Source organism: Lutra lutra, chromosome 18 (assembly GCF_902655055.1).
Source record: "Lutra lutra chromosome 18, mLutLut1.2, whole genome shotgun sequence".
Taxonomy (NCBI): Eukaryota; Metazoa; Chordata; class Mammalia; order Carnivora; family Mustelidae; genus Lutra; species Lutra lutra.
In genome coordinates this window covers 29925156-29940573 of record NC_062295.1, presented here as the reverse complement: position 1 = coordinate 29940573, position 15418 = coordinate 29925156, and the positions used below count along the sequence as shown (strand labels likewise).

General features: G+C 40.2%; 1 protein-coding gene across 7 annotated transcripts in view; it reads left to right on the top strand.

Moving 5' to 3' along the window:
• Positions 1 to 15418, top strand: part of GTF2I (general transcription factor IIi) — a 106162-nt gene that overhangs the window by 52003 nt on the left and 38741 nt on the right. For 2 of the 7 annotated variants that reach the window (XM_047713134.1, XM_047713135.1), the window contains exons 10-12: positions 4820 to 4879; positions 6893 to 6949; positions 8793 to 8855. In XM_047713134.1, coding sequence (XP_047569090.1) covers positions 4820 to 4879; positions 6893 to 6949; positions 8793 to 8855 — 180 coding nt within the window. The remainder of the gene's footprint in view (positions 1 to 4819; positions 4880 to 6892; positions 6950 to 8792; positions 8856 to 15418) is intronic. The other 5 variants (XM_047713136.1, XM_047713137.1, XM_047713139.1 and 2 more) reach the window with 5 other exon arrangements.

Here is a 15418-nt window from a genome sequence, read left to right as displayed (position 1 = left end):
TCTTGTGTTAATTTTAATGTTTTTATTTTGTGTTTCTTAAGACAGAAGATTAAATCCTTGATTTGCGATTTTTTCTAATAGAAGCATTTAATCCCATAAATTTCCCTCTTAAGCCTCAGTTCAGTAGCCCACAAAGTTTGATTTGTATTTATTTTCATTCAATTCAAAACATTTTTTGATTTTCCTTTTGATTTCTTCTTTGTCCTGTGCTTTTGTAGAGATGTACAGTTTAAGTAAGTTTTTATTTTAATTCTAGTGGTTAATATACAGCATTGTGTTAGTTTCAGGTTTACAATATATGATTCAGCACTTTCATACAACACCCAATGCTTGTCGCTGCCAAGCGTGCTCCAAATCCCTGTCACCTGTTCCTCCCATCCCCCTGCCACCTCCCTCTGGTAACCATCTTTGTGTTTCTGTAGTTATGAGTCTGTTTCTCCCTTTGTCTTTCTGTTATTTTTTCCTCTTTACTCGTTTGTTTTGTTTCTGAAGTTCCACGTATGAGTGAAATCATAGGGTATCTGTCTGTCTCTGACTGACTTATTTTTCTTAGCACAATATTCTAGCTCTGCCCATGTCATTGCAAGTGGCGGGATTTCATTCTTTTTATAGCTGAATAGTATTCCATTCTCTCTATATTCCACATTTTCTTTTTCCATTCATCTGTCTATAGACACTTGGGATGCTTCCATAATTTGGCCAACATAAGTGATGCTACAGTGAACATAGGGGTGCATAGATCCCTTTGAATTAGTGCTTTAGTATGTTTTGGGGAGATAACCCAGTATTGTGATTCCTGGGTCATAGCAGAAGTGTGTAGTTGGTTTTGTTTGTTTGTTTGTTTTTTGTTTTTAAGAAGTATGTAGTTTTAATTTCCACGTACTTGTGGACTCCTCGGTGTCTTTTCTGTTACTGATTCTCATTTTTTTTCTATTGTGGTTGGAGAATACTCTTTGCATAATTTCAGTTATTATAACTGTTAAGGTTGGTTCATAGTCCTTTAAGTCTGCTATCCCTACTGCTACTTCTGTCTCCTTGTTCTAGTCGTTCTAAACAGCATTGACATCTCTGGCTGACCCTGGGTCCGTGTTTCCTCGTGCTTTCGGATGGGCTGCCATTAGGTGCCAGTGTCCTTAGAAGCTCCTTCCCTTGGGCTCCTTTCTAGGCAACCACTTCCAGTGGTGACCCTTCTCCTGACCTGTAGCAACCTACCTCAGTTTTGTCTGGTTTTGTGTTTCACGTAAGTGGAATCCTTTTGCATGTACTGTTTTAGGCTTCGGTTTTTCAAAAAATATTTTTATTTATTTGGTTTATTTTTTTATTTATTTTTTTTTAAAAGATTTTTATTTATTTATTTGACAGAGAGAAATCACAAGTAGGCAGAGAGAGAGAGGAGGAAGCAGGCTCCCCGCTGAGCAGAAAGCCCGACGCGGGGCTCGAACCCAGGACCTGGGATCATGACCTGAGCCGAAGGCAGCGGCTTAACCCACTGAGTCACCCAGGCGCCCCTTGGTTTATTTTTTTAAAGTAATCTTTACACCTAGTTTGGGGCTTGAACTCACAACTCCAGAATCAACTTATTCCACCGGATGATCCAGCTGGATACCCCTAGGCTTTAAACGAAAGTTTCTGAGACATATTGTCAGGTGTGCTTGCAGATCATTTATTTGCATTGCTGTATGTATTTCTAAAATACTTTTATTTTAAAGTGAAATATTGATGGGACGCCTGGGTGGCTCAGTTGGTTAAGCAGCTGCCTTCGGCTCAGGTCATGATCCCAGCGTCCTGGAATCGAGTCCCACATCGGGCTCCTTGCTTGGCGGGGAGCCTGCTTCTCCCTCTGCCTCTGCCTGCCATTCTGTCTGCCTGTGCTTGCTCTCTCTCCCTCTCTCTCTGACCAAAAAAAAAAAAAAAAAGGTGAAATATTGAAACCTAAAGACATAACGTACATCTGCCCAGGTTTTTGGAATCTTAGTCTTTTGACACCCTGCCCCCCTCCCGCAGCCGTAATTGACACTCTTCTTTGGGCTCTCCCAAATTTCTACTTTTCTTTTGTGCTATTCCAAGTTAACCATTTTCTTGAAATTGAGGCTCGTCCTTATCAGTAAAGGTTTGTTTGGGTTTCTTTGGGGTTGCTGTCAGGGCAAAGGGAGAAAGAGAGAGGATTGATACTAAGCAGGTTCTGTGTGTGGTCCAGTCCGGCACCAGATCTCGGGACCCTGAGATCCTGAGCTGAAATAGAGAGTCAGATGCTTAATTGACTCAGCCAGCAGGGTTAAGCCTTAGCCATAAGGATTTTACGCCTTTACTACGTATCTGTTCCCACAGATGTGTCTGTGTATTTCCATGCACATGTGTTTTATATTTAGTATTTTTTTTTAAGCTTGACACAAATGGTATCATAATATATATGTTAGTATGTACATACCAACTTGTATGTCTCTCATTCATTGTGAGTTTTTGAGATGAACTCGTCACTTGCATGTTTAATAGTATTGTTGTACAATATACGTAGTTCATTTGTTCATTCTGCATTGGACATTTATGTTTTCCTCCAAAACTTTCAGCATTTTAAGATAGCCTCCGACATATCTCTGTGCACGTGTCAGTGCTTCCCTAGGGTAGCGGTCCTCAGATGGGAGCATTAGGACTGTTTGATTTCCATGACTACGTAGACACCACTTGCATTTTGAGTGTCCTTAGAATGAATAAAATGTATCTATGTGTGTTAAAACATACATAGCTAAAATTAAACATAGGTAGTTTGATAGGGTAGTGATCTGTGAAGGTATCCTGGGCAAATATAACTACTAGAAGTCAACTTGAACAATACTAATTTGAGGCCAAAGAAGAAAAAAGTAATAGGTATAAAAAGTTAAACTACATGGGTTGTTATAGTGGTTGATATAGTGGTTATTAATGTATACTGTATAGTATATATATACACAGACACACAAACATACACCTTTGTATATACCTTACAATATAGTCTCAAGATTAAAATAGAAATAAAGACTTGACACAGTTGTTAAAATTTGTAGATCTCAGTCATGTGGGAGATTTTTTTTAAGGTTTTTAAGTATTTTTTTTAAAGGTTTTAAGATTTATTTATTTGACAGAGAGTGCATGCGGAAGCTGGCAGGCAGAGGGAGAACCAGGCTCCCTGGTGAGCCAGGGGCCCGATGTGGGTCTCAATCCCAGGACCCTGGGATCATGACCTGAGCCGAAGGCAGGTAACTACTGAGCCACCCAGGCACCCCAGTCATGCGGGAGATTCTAACGAGTGACTGTCATTAACTAAAACATCATGCTGATGAACACCGGCAGATTATAAGTAGGAAATTCACATTCTCCGGTTTAGAAACGTAAGCTAATTGATGACACATACAGACCTCAGCACCAAGCACGTCAATTTACAAAGCAAGACTCTTTTACAAAAATGGACTTTGTCCTTGTTCACAGATAATCTTAAATTCTCTGAACATAATATAATTAGTGTAATTAGAATTCAGAAGTAAACAGGCTATTTAAAACAAATCCTATAAATTGAACATCGTACAAAAATGTACTTTGTGGAAGGAGGACCTTCTTTTTAAAAGATGAGACCAGAACAATGCTGAGAATACTATGGAGCCAGACTTGAGGAAAAAGCAGCTAAAGCCGAACTTAAGAGGTCAAGTAACACCCTTAGCTGTCATTTAATTGTTTTCTGTGTATTGTTTACCCAGGAGCATAGGACTAGGAAGCAGTGAATCTGTCATTTGAATTCAAGTCTATTTCATGCAGTGTCTTGCTCTTAATTGAAATTTCAAATACAGTTTTTGCATTTTCTCTGAAACTGTTTTCTTCTACAACATGTTCTTTACTTATAATGAATGTGTAGTTTGGGTCTTTGTGAAATTTCTCATGAGTTGGTACTTTTCAAAAGTCTTAAAATACGGTCCTGGATTCAGAGATAGTGACTTGTCTTGTATTCATTTTAGTACAAGAACATTGTTTCTTTTTTTTTCTTCCCTGTAGTCATCACAGGACTTGAGGTCACAGACTCAAGAACATTGTTTCTTTTAAGTAGCCATTAGATTTGTCTGTTTCAGATTGATAACTCTCATCGCTAACAAACTTGCTACTGCATGTAACGTGTTGTCAAAATCTTTATAGCCTTCTATGAAGGTTTAGTTGACTCAAAATGCTTTATGTATTAATAACTAGGAAGGACAGTGTGAGGTCTTTAAGGAGTCCTATGGATCTGCAGGAAAGGGGGAATTATGAATTAATAATTGTTAGTTTGTCTTGTTTTCTGTTTCAGTGGAGATTCAGGCTTACTGATAGTTTAATTACATGAATTTAGAGATTCTGAGGAAGGTATAACTGATTCAGCAGTTTTCTTCAGCATGACAAAAAAATTTTTTTAATATTTGCAAAGGAAGGAAGAAATACACCTGGTGTGATAGATCAGTTACAATCTGTGTGAAGTGGAAAGTTACAGTTTTGCTGTTAGAAACCAGGCATCTACTGGGTAGAAAGACCCATGTCCACCATTTTAGACATGTCATTCCCATTCAATCCGTATATGTCTGGTCATTTTCAAAATTTCATTGGACTGTCTATAAACGAATTTATCTGAGTACACCTTTTCCATTCACTAAGACCATGAATCGACACCATTCATTTTGTCATATATTTTTTTTTCATTCTGCCTTTTTTTTTTGGTTCATGAAAGGCTGTATTACTCCATATCTCTCACCCAAATCTGTTTACTAAAGTGACCCAAAATATATTTTTGGGATTACTTTTGAAGTATTATCTTTGTATTCCAAAGCAGGCCCTTCCGAAACTGATGATGTTGATGACAAACTCCCCCTTTCGAAGTCTTTGCAAGGTATAACCTTTTTGCTTCCGTTTTCCCACATAACTGTTCTGATGTGATGTTCTTTATATTGCACAGACTGTGTTTAGTATTAATATCTGTATTGTTACTTTTCTAAATGGAAAAGGAAAAAGAAAATGTATTGGCCTTTTTTTTTAAACATAAATGAACTTCACAAGCAACAATTTTTCAAAACCAATTTTCCCTTTTGTGAATCTAGTAATGAATCTCGAAATGGGTACATGACACACTTTCATATTTAAGGTAAAGTACACATTTATACCTTATATCAGAATAGCCAGAAATACGGTGTTTATTGTATAGCTTAGTACTGTAAATTTTGATAAGGTCATGTTGATATTTAGTTTTTAGAAAGATCTGTGAAATAACCATTTTGTAAATAAATCCCTATGTTTAGTAATTGAATCCTTTTCTGGGAATTATTGGATGGTGTGCCCTAACTTGAGGATGGTAGGCTGTTTGTGATGGCTTTTACTTCTGTCTATTCTGGCTGTGGTCGAGTAGGATTTTTTTTTTTTTTTTTAAGTTTACTTTGACTGTAAATGCAATTGCTTATTTCAGATTTAAAAAAAGAACAGAAAGGACACAATCCTTGTTGACACGACTCTTTGTGATATCAGGGTGGAACAGTCTCCTAACTTGACCCACCCTTTCCTGTGAAGCACTGTTCTCTGCCTCATTATCTCGCATTCCTTTGACCTCACATCTTTTGTTTTCTTTGACTTTACAGTCAAAAGCCAAGAAGCTCCATGAATTCAGATGTTAACGTTAAAGGTGTTGGGGGGTGTGGTGTCACTGTGTGTTGAGAAAGCATAGCTTAAAAGTTAATTAAAGAATAAACCGTGGCTCTAGATTTATAGATTTACCTAGCATTTTGAGCTCAGGTGAGTCTTTATAATATGGAGTACGTGGAAGAGAACCCCAAGATAATTATGGCTTCATAAAGCTAGACATTCAGAAACCCAAAGTATTTGACTTTAGTGTGGCTTTTTAAAAGGTACTAGGTATTGAATGGGAGTTTTTGAAACCGTAATTGATGCTCTTTGAAAAATTAAGATAAAATACACTTAAAACCGATTCACACCTTTAGAACGTTCTGAGTTCACGTACCCAGGGGATGGCCAGGCAGATTGGATTTTGTTTCCCCTGTGACTTATTCTTACTCCCAGGGAATATATTCATTGATCCACGAAGGCAGTGGTTTTCAGCTTTTTCCATGTTTGCAGCTCAGACATTAAGGACAGAGGATGAATATTCTGGGGCAGTTTGGGCAATTAATCCTAAGTGGCTCTCTGTTGTAGGTTCCTTCTTTCCCATTTATGAGTAAGCTTCTGCTCTGGTAGGATGAGCCTGTTTACCTTGTGACTGCCTAACCTGATACGTTGCTTTATGTTCCAGTTTTTAGAAGCAGGCAGATTATATTACCTGAATTAAAATGCTTTTGAGACTAAAGGTAGTATCTTAAATTTTAACTTACGAGTTTCCTTTTAGTACAACTTTGATTAAATAATGGGGATTGAGTTTCCATAGCTTCCACCATTGTAAAAATGGAAAGCAGGAAACATTTCACAGCAAAACCTGAACTTGTTTGTGTAGACTTTAGTAGAGTCTGTGAGCAAAGATAGCATTTACTCTGATTGTGTTTCTGTGTGTGCGTCATTGACAGATGAGCATGGTACCTTGAACCATAATCGTTCTGTATCTCAAATTCCAACATCTATCAGTAATTTTATTGTACAGTTACAGTAAATACTATTAAATCCCCAAACCTACTTAGGTTTACTTTATCTATTTACATTTTAAAATAATTTTTTGTGTTTTCAAATAGAAGTGTTACATATCTTTTCTGAATTAGATCACATTGTTGGAATTAACTGCGAAAGAATTAATCAGTTTGTATATGTCATATGGTTAAGTGTTAAATGATTTGCACTGTTGCCTAGTTTCTCTTCTTTCAATGTAAGTTTTTACTGGTTTAGTATATGTGGTTTATTTTCTCTTTAGGAAGCCATCATTCTTCAGAAGGCAATGAAGGAACAGAAATGGAAGTACCAGCAGAAGGTTAGATATAAAGGGTTTTTTAATTTGCAGTATCTGTATTCTGTTTGTTCTCTATTAAATATTACCCTTAAAACACCTTATTTGGAACCAAAAAGGTGATTGTTACAGTATGCCTTTTTAGCCAGCAGGTTTATTTTTTTAGTCCTAAGGTGTTATATACATATTTTACTCTACTGAGCAATCAAACATGTGGGGACGGAAATGGAAGCGGTCGGTCAGACTCTCCTGCCGCAGGGTACCTACCGCCTTTTATCCTGATCGTCTCGTGCCGTGTTAAGGATCCCTTGAGAAAGAATGGCTTCAGGATCGCAGACCTAAAAATACTGGCCTCTGTTCATACTTCATTCTCAAACATACTATTTAATGGTACCATTTTTTAGAATAGAGTAATATTTCCGTATAAGATAAATAAAGGAGGGCTTTTCTTTCTGCTTATTTTCATCCCCACGACTACCCTGCATGGACCTCATTGTCTGTTTCCCAGCCAGTCCCCCTCTGATTGTGGCATTGAGGAAATATTTAATTGTGGTGTGGCTCTTGAAATCCTCTCAGTCCTGAGTGAAACTGTCACCTTGCCGAATGGCTTCCTTTTCTCAGCAGTTTATGTAGCTCCAAGGTGACCGGCACGAGGTACTGCCTCTCGTTTTAGAACTATGGTTTCTCTCACCAACTGGTCATGTTGTGCCTTTTTCCCCCCTTGGAATAAAACAGGAGTCCATACGATAAATTTTTATTCCTTATATGTGCTTTTTATTTAACTTTTTAAAATAAATAATTTGACTTCTACCCTCTTTTGAGGAGAGAGAGGTCTTAAGGACCCTGGAATGTTGACTAAGCTTTCCAAATTCAGTTTACATTTCTTTTTGAGATCTTTTTACAGAAAATTCTGTAGATGAAATTTTTTTTTTTTTTGGATGTCTTACTGTGTCCAGGTAATCAGATGTTTCCTCCATAACATCTGTAACAACACCTCTGTTTTAGGTAGGCGGTCCACGTGCAACGGGGAGCTACCTGTGTGCAGGCCACGCCGGGCCCAGGCAGTCCTCAGGCAGTCTGTGTTGCTCCGTAGTCCACAATGCTGTCTTCAGATACTAGGCTTTGAAATACTTGATGTTTGAGATTTTTATGGTCACAGTGCATTATGAACAGAGTTGAGTCGAACCTGGGTTCTGGTCTTTATTCCTTCACTAACAAGTGAACGTGATCTTTGGCAAATCAATGAATCTCTCAACCTTTGCAAAATGAAAAGAGAGTCGATGAGAATACTCTCTAGCTGAGCTTTCCAGCACTAACATTCTGATGTACATTTGTTTGTGTAGTAACACAGAAATAAAATCTCTGAGTCCCACATTAAGTTCGGGGATAGAATCCTGTGTGCCTCCGTCCCGGTCATTGTCTTGATATGAAGGTCCCCGAAGCGAAGCGTGGATTGTGGTTTTATTTAATGATGTAAACCACTCCTAGGATTTCTGAAAAGAGAGGGGAAATAGTAAACAAGAGAGAAAAGCCTTTGTGTCTGTCCTAGCATTTTTTAGTTACAGCAGGGAAGGAATAGTGACAGCTCCTTCTTCTAAAATCTGAGGGTTTGAGTTCAGTAATGCTTATTAGTGCCAGTAATTTGGTATTCTCAGATATGTGCCCCCCGTTTTTCCTTTTTGTTTTCTCTCATCCCTGTTTGCAATGATAAGGGTTAGATATTGTAACCTAACAACTGTGAGCTGAATTCAAATGCCAGTAAAAATTTTCTTGTAGGCTGCTTTTGGAGTAACAAATCAGTGAAATGTTGGAACATACAGCAAGTGCTTTATAATGAATGTCATTTTAGAATTTTATTTTTTTCAAGATTCTACTCAGCATGTCCCTTCAGAAACAAGTGAGGACCCCGAAGTTGAGGTGACTATTGAAGGTTAGTTACCTAAAAGCCTTGATTCCACGAGTGTACATCCGGTCCGAAAAGTCCTTGTCACACTCCCATCGCTGAGTCTGCGTCTCGCTCATTCTCAGCGGGAACCTGGGGAAGGAACCGAAGCTTATACGTGTCTCTGTGACCGACGCGGCGCAGGTCCGGGCCGTGGGGGTTCGAGCCGCGGCCCGCGGGTGGGCGGAGCTGTCCTTCCCCATCACCGGGAACTGAAAATAAATGCGAGCTTAGGAGCAGTGGAGATGCACGCGAGACCAGATGTTAGAACCTGTGGTTGGGTCGTGGGGGAGGACAGCTCGCTGCTGCCTCATGATGGGGAAGGGCAGGTGGCGGGTTAGCTCGCCGTCCTTCGCGCTCGCCCCTAGGAAACTATGAGAGGCTCGTGCGGACTCTGGCTTTCCAAACCACTCTCGAAGCAGTTGTGACGAATAGATTCTGAAGTAGTATCTTTAGCTAAAGTGGCTTCGAACCCAGTTTCATGTTCCAAGGTTCTGCAGGAATGCAGATGAGCCAGGAGCGCGTATAACGCCAGCGGATATAGGGTTATCAGCAGGATCGCTCCCCACGTTAGGAAGCTGAGTGCCTGCTGCTGCCTTTCCATTTCAGTCACTGTCTCCCGCGGCTCCTCGGAGCCCCCCCCAGCACTTCTCTCCTGAGGTAAAACACTGAAGCACTACAGTAAATTTCACTGCTTGAAGTTTCATTTACCGCCCCCCCCCCCCCCCCGCCCTGTTGTAAGGTCCCTAAACTCAGGGCTGGATGTCTGTTCATTGTCTATACACGTAAAAGTAATTTTTATATATAATAAATACACACGTATATATATGTGTATATATACACATGTATATAGTTGTGCAAAATTAGACGTTTTCAGCATCCAACATTATGATAGGCATTTAAAATGCACAAATATCCCATTTCCAGAGGTTCCCCCCACCCCGCCCCAAATAACCACACACGTGGGTACTTGAGTTTTGGGGGGAGGGTTGTGTTTTTGTTTTGTTTTGTTTTGTTTTTGTTTTTTTTTTCCTGCAGCCTCACGTTTCTTAATTTTATCTCTCTCTCCTTTAATAACCTATCTCCTTTGTCATTTAGTTATTTATCATGTTTGGCTATTTCATACTACTCGAAATGTTTGTCTTCATTGCTTCTGAAATAGAATTTGATGATTCTCATGAAAATTTATTTCATACTTCATGTGTTAGTATCTCAGTATCACTTACATAGTTCTTGTATCGTTAATATAATTTTACTAACCTAAAAGCAGTTTTGAATTGTTTGTAGTCAGCATTAAATGCTCAAATTTAATTGCTTTTTAGTTACAAACCTCAGGTATCAGAGAAGGAAGTCTTAAGAGCATGTAAATATTATACACACTCAGAACTTTGTCCTTTCTGTAGAGATAGGAAAAATAGGTGATTATTAAAATAATTAGAATAGAACTTTTTAAAAAAGATCTTTTATTTATTTATTTGACAGAGATAGAGATCACATATAGGCAGAGAGGCCAGCAGAGAGAAGGGGAGAAGCAGGCTTCCCGCCAAGCAGAGAGCCCGACGCGGGGCTTGATCCCAGGAACCCGAGATCATGACCTGAGCCCAAGGCAGAGGCTTAACCCACTGAGCCACCCAGGCGCCCAAATAGAACTTTTTAATGAGAGAGCAGGAGAGCAGGGGTTGGGGAGGGACCAGAGGGAGAGGGAGAAAGAGTCTTAAGCAGGTTCCCCGTGCAGCACGAGCCGGATGTGGGACTCAGTGTCACGACCTGAGGCGGATCCAAGAGGGGCGCTAAACCCACTCCGCCACCCAGGCATCCCTAGAAGTAAACTTTTCTTTTTCTTTTTTTAAGATTTTATTTATTTTTTTGACAGACAGAGATCACAAGTAGTCAGAGAGGCAGGCAGAGAGAGAGAAGGAAGCAGGCTCCCTGCTGAGCAGAGAGCCCGATGCGGGACTCGATCCCAGGACCCTGAGATCATGACCTGAGCCGAAGGCAGAGGCTTTAACCCACTGAGCCACCCAGGTGCCCTGAAGAAAACTTTTCAATAAGACTGGTAACCTGGTGGATTTATGAATGCTTAAAGCAGATGCAAGCTGTTAAAATTTCTTTGAAAATAAATACTTGCTTTTATAGCACAGCACCTTTAAAGATAATCATGAAGAAATAGATCATGAGCCTAAAGTGTGTCAGTCTTTTTGGTTTTGACACTGCGGAGGAGAGCGGTGAGTGCTGTTTCCTTGAATCTTAAGACCGTGCCAGAAGTTTACTTAACCCAGCTGAATTTATCAGCAAGTAGGAGAATGTCTTCTGCTCAGAAGAGCAGTGAAATGCCAGGCTCGTTGGAAGAAGGGGCAGCTGTGAGCATCACAAGGAAGGTCAAATGAGAACCAACATGCACATCTGTTGGACAAGTATATGTTGTAATTTTCTCTGGAAAGATGATTGCAAAATGGTGGGAGCTAGTTAAATATCGATAGTGAGAAAAATAAAATGCGGTATTTCCTCATAATAGAAAAAAGTACACAGGCATTGAAATAGGGTTTTTTGTTCACTTTGGTTTTAAATAAGTGGCCTGAAAAAAAGAAATTTTGAGATTTCTAGATTGAAAAATCCCTGCCTTTCATGAACAAAGCAGGTTTAAAAGGAGTAGTGTATCTAGATAATGATGTTAATTTTGTTTAGGAAAATGCTGTGCTTAAAAGAAGATAGGGACGCCTGGGTGCTCCGTTGCACGAGCCATCTGCCTGTGGCTCAGGTCGCAGTCCCAGGGTCCTGGGATCGAGTCCCATGGAGGGCTCCCCAGCGGGGGGCCTGCTTCTCTCTCCCTCTGCTGCTCCCCTCGCTTGTGCTTTCTCTCTCTCTCACACAAATAAATAAAATCTTCAAAGAAAAAAAAGATAAATGAAGATAATCTAACTTGCTTGGGATGACTTTTAATTTCTCCCTGTCTTTCTGGGTCTCCCAAATAGTTTTATAGAAAAGAAAAAAAAAAAAAAGAACTTGTCATCAAATAAGTTTGTTAGTGTTTCGCACAGCACTTTTCCATCGATCTCTGTGTTTGGAATCGAATCGTGGAGATACAAAGAGGCTCGTTTAGCATTGATGCAGACGCATCATCCAGGATCATAGCCCTTCAGGCAGCTGGGGGCGTGCTTGGAGTTGTGCTGTCCCGTTCGTGGGGATTCACTTGTCCCTGAAGTCAGTGGTACACACACCCCCCCCCTTGTGTGACTTAGGTTTGGGCGTCCCCTCTGGAATAAGGGGACCACGCCTGCCTGAATTTAGTAAACACCGTGCCTGCATTTGGGGGTAAAATCAGACAGCCGCCCGGTCTTTGATGCATGCAGAGAGAATCTTCATCAGAATTGTTGGCGCGGTCACGGGCTGGTAATCCAGCCAGAAGAGGTTCCCTGATCATGACTTTTTTAGGGCCTCGGTCCCCCAACCTGAGCCATTCACACATGCCCGTTGTGCTGGGGCCTGACCTCCTGTTTCTTCACCTCGGTTTTTCTTTACGTTGATAGTGAAGAGATTAATCGTTTAGAACTTAATCCCTCATCTTTTTAAGTAAAACTATGTTTGAAGTAGATTTTCTGTCTCCTTTCTGTGGAAACATGTAAATACTTCAACACGGGGGTGCGGTTCTGCACACAAGTTGGCACGTGGACGGGCAGCGGAGGACACTGTCATCCTCTGTTGGAATCCTTTTCCGTGACTTTCATGCATAGGAGCCTCGTACATGTCTGGCTGCTGATTGTGCTCAAGGACTGCGGTGTGCAAGTACCCGTTCAGTCACTGCGAGTACCCAGCTGTGTGTATGTGCCTTGGGCCCGTGCGAGGTAGTGAGCGTTCAGGCGCAAACAAAATAGGCAGGTCTGCTGGAGGGTTTTGATCAAGGGGAGCACCAGGTTCTGTCCTTCCCTTTGAGGAAACAGGGCTGTTTTCTGAAAGACTGAGAGCAGACCAGGAGTGGAGCGAGACCACCAGCGCAGAAGGCTGCTGCTGCGTTGGGCTCCCCGGGGCGGAAAGCTGGGGGTTCTAGAACCAGGTGGAGGCCGTGGAGATGAAAGTGGTGAAGTCTGGGTATGTTCTGAAAAGAGAGTCAGTCAGTAGGCTTTGCTCTTCGTCATTGTTTAGTTATTTTGCTTAGAAATGTTACCGGCCTGTTCACAGGCTCTGGATGATTGAGTACGTTCATATTTGAGATTTTTGTGTTTTGAATATCATAGCTGCTGAAGAGTCACGTAATGAACTTCCAACTGTTCGTGGAGAAATTAGAGTTTTAGAGGAGTTGGGACCTGGATCCGTGGATGAAAATTACTGTCCATTAATTTGACATGTGGAGGGTAATTCTGTGTACTTTTCAAAAGGGATAGTATCTAGTTTATTTTGATTTTTAAATGATAGGTGTCAGATTGTATGATGAAAATAGTACTATTGGATTGTGTTGCAAATAAAAGTACCAGAAAATTTGTTGCATATTTTGTTAATGCATTCAGCATTCAGGATGCCATAATACATTTTAGCTCTGAAGCCTGTGGTGTCCTGTAGGTATATTTGTAAATATGTTGCAAAAAGGAGAACGGGCTTTTGAAAGTACGGATTTTAAGTAGGGACAGTAGCTGCCTTTTTTCAAGGTGTGATAGGAGCTTTGGTTAGTCCTGGTAGCGTAATGCTTATTGTTCCCACGTAACAGCTTCCCCACGTTAAAATATTTTGAAATTTATCTTAAAAGCTTTTAACCTTGATGATGTAAACATTTTTAGTTTGGGCTTGAATTTGAAGCTTCCTGAAATGTGTGTCTTTTAACACAAAAGTGGTTGCTTCTAGTGTGGAAATGTCCTGATGGTTAGGATGACTGGTCGGTCTGTCAGACCTGACTGGTAGAAGAGGCAAATGCTTAGAGCTTTGTTTGATATTTTTGCTACAGAGCAGTAAGTAATTTTGGCCCCTTGGGGCAAGGTTTTCGAGATCAAGAATAACATTTCCTCATATTTTCACGAAAGAAATTGGAGTTTTTAGCAGCAAAGAGTGGAAGAGACTATGGAAGTTCATAGCTGTTGCTGTGGTTTCATTCCATGTTTCACAGGATTTAAAACACCCAAAGATTGATGAGTAAATATATGAAGTGGGTTAGTCTTTTACTCGAATGTGTGCTGTGCTTTTTTTTTAATCACAAATAATGAAATTCATCTCTTGGTTCACATGTATAGATTAAACTTACTTGTCACTGGAGAGAAATGGGGAACCACTTTTTAATAATACCCAGTCTGCTCCATAGCTTGTCTTATTTGCACACACTCTCCTAGGTTTGTTTTTGTTCTTTTCTTTCTGTTTATGGTTAGTGAGGTTACTTTTGTAAAATATATTTATCCCACTAAATCCTTTACGTTGTAAAATAAAGCCGGACTCATTGAAGCCAACTTGACACTGGAGACAAGCTCTCATGCCCTTTTCCTGGGCCCGGGTTTTCGAGTGTATAGTTGAGGTCAGTCTAATAGAATTGTTGGGATTCTTCGTTACTACCCTTCGGCTCTCTTGTCTTCTTAATTTTATGCTCTTTTGGTTTTCGTTTTATGTAATTTCAGTTAACAGCTTAAACGATGACCTATAGAAATAGGCTACATTAGCCCACAGGGAAAGTACGTCTGTTTTCAACGTCATTGCTTAATGTTTGCAAAGAAATTTTAACATCAAGCATTTTAAAAGGCTTTGACGCAGGGCCCCCGGCTGGCTGGGCCGCTACAGCGTGCTCCTCTTGATCTCGGGGTCATGAGTTCCAGCCGGTTCCAGTTGGGGGTAGAGATTAGTTGAAATAGAACAAAATGGTTTGACACTGTTCATAGGTGAAGCGAGTGTCTTTCATTATGCAAACTAGCATAAACATGCTTGTAGGCTTCTAAAAATCTGGAATTGGAGAAAGACATTTTGGTTTTTTTTCCAGTACATTTTCAGAATGGAAGGGCAAGTGTATTAATAATATCGTGTATGTTTTCGCAACTGTGTCTTTTTAGGTTGAATTTAATTACTTGATAATCTCTTATAGTGTTTGGACCATTTTTGTAACCATTTGGCCACTAATGCTTGCCGTAATTTAATAAGCCCGGAAGACATGGTTAACTTTTATTTTACTAGTAGTTTCTAATTTTAAGATCTTTTAGGATAGATTTCTTTTTTTCTGGGTTTGAGGAAGGGTTTGTGCAGTGACAGTCAACACATGAAAGCTGGAGTGTTGTAAGTTGGTCATATGATACCATTTCCCAGGATCCACTAAATGTGGCATCATGGTCTTTCCCAGCTCATAAATGGGTCCTAATGTAACTTAATCCAGTATTGGTGGCATTGGTGACTTTTTCTCCTGTTGGTTAGAATAACGAGCAGATGATTTCAGGCTGCTAGAGTATCTGTTGGCATTAGGAGAAGAACCCAAAGTCATGAGCCACGTTGACCGCGTCTGATAATCTCTGATATCTTGAGAGAATGGCAGACAGGTGTTTCAGGCTTTGGTCTGATTTTCCCTCGATTGACGTACGAAGTACACAGAAGTC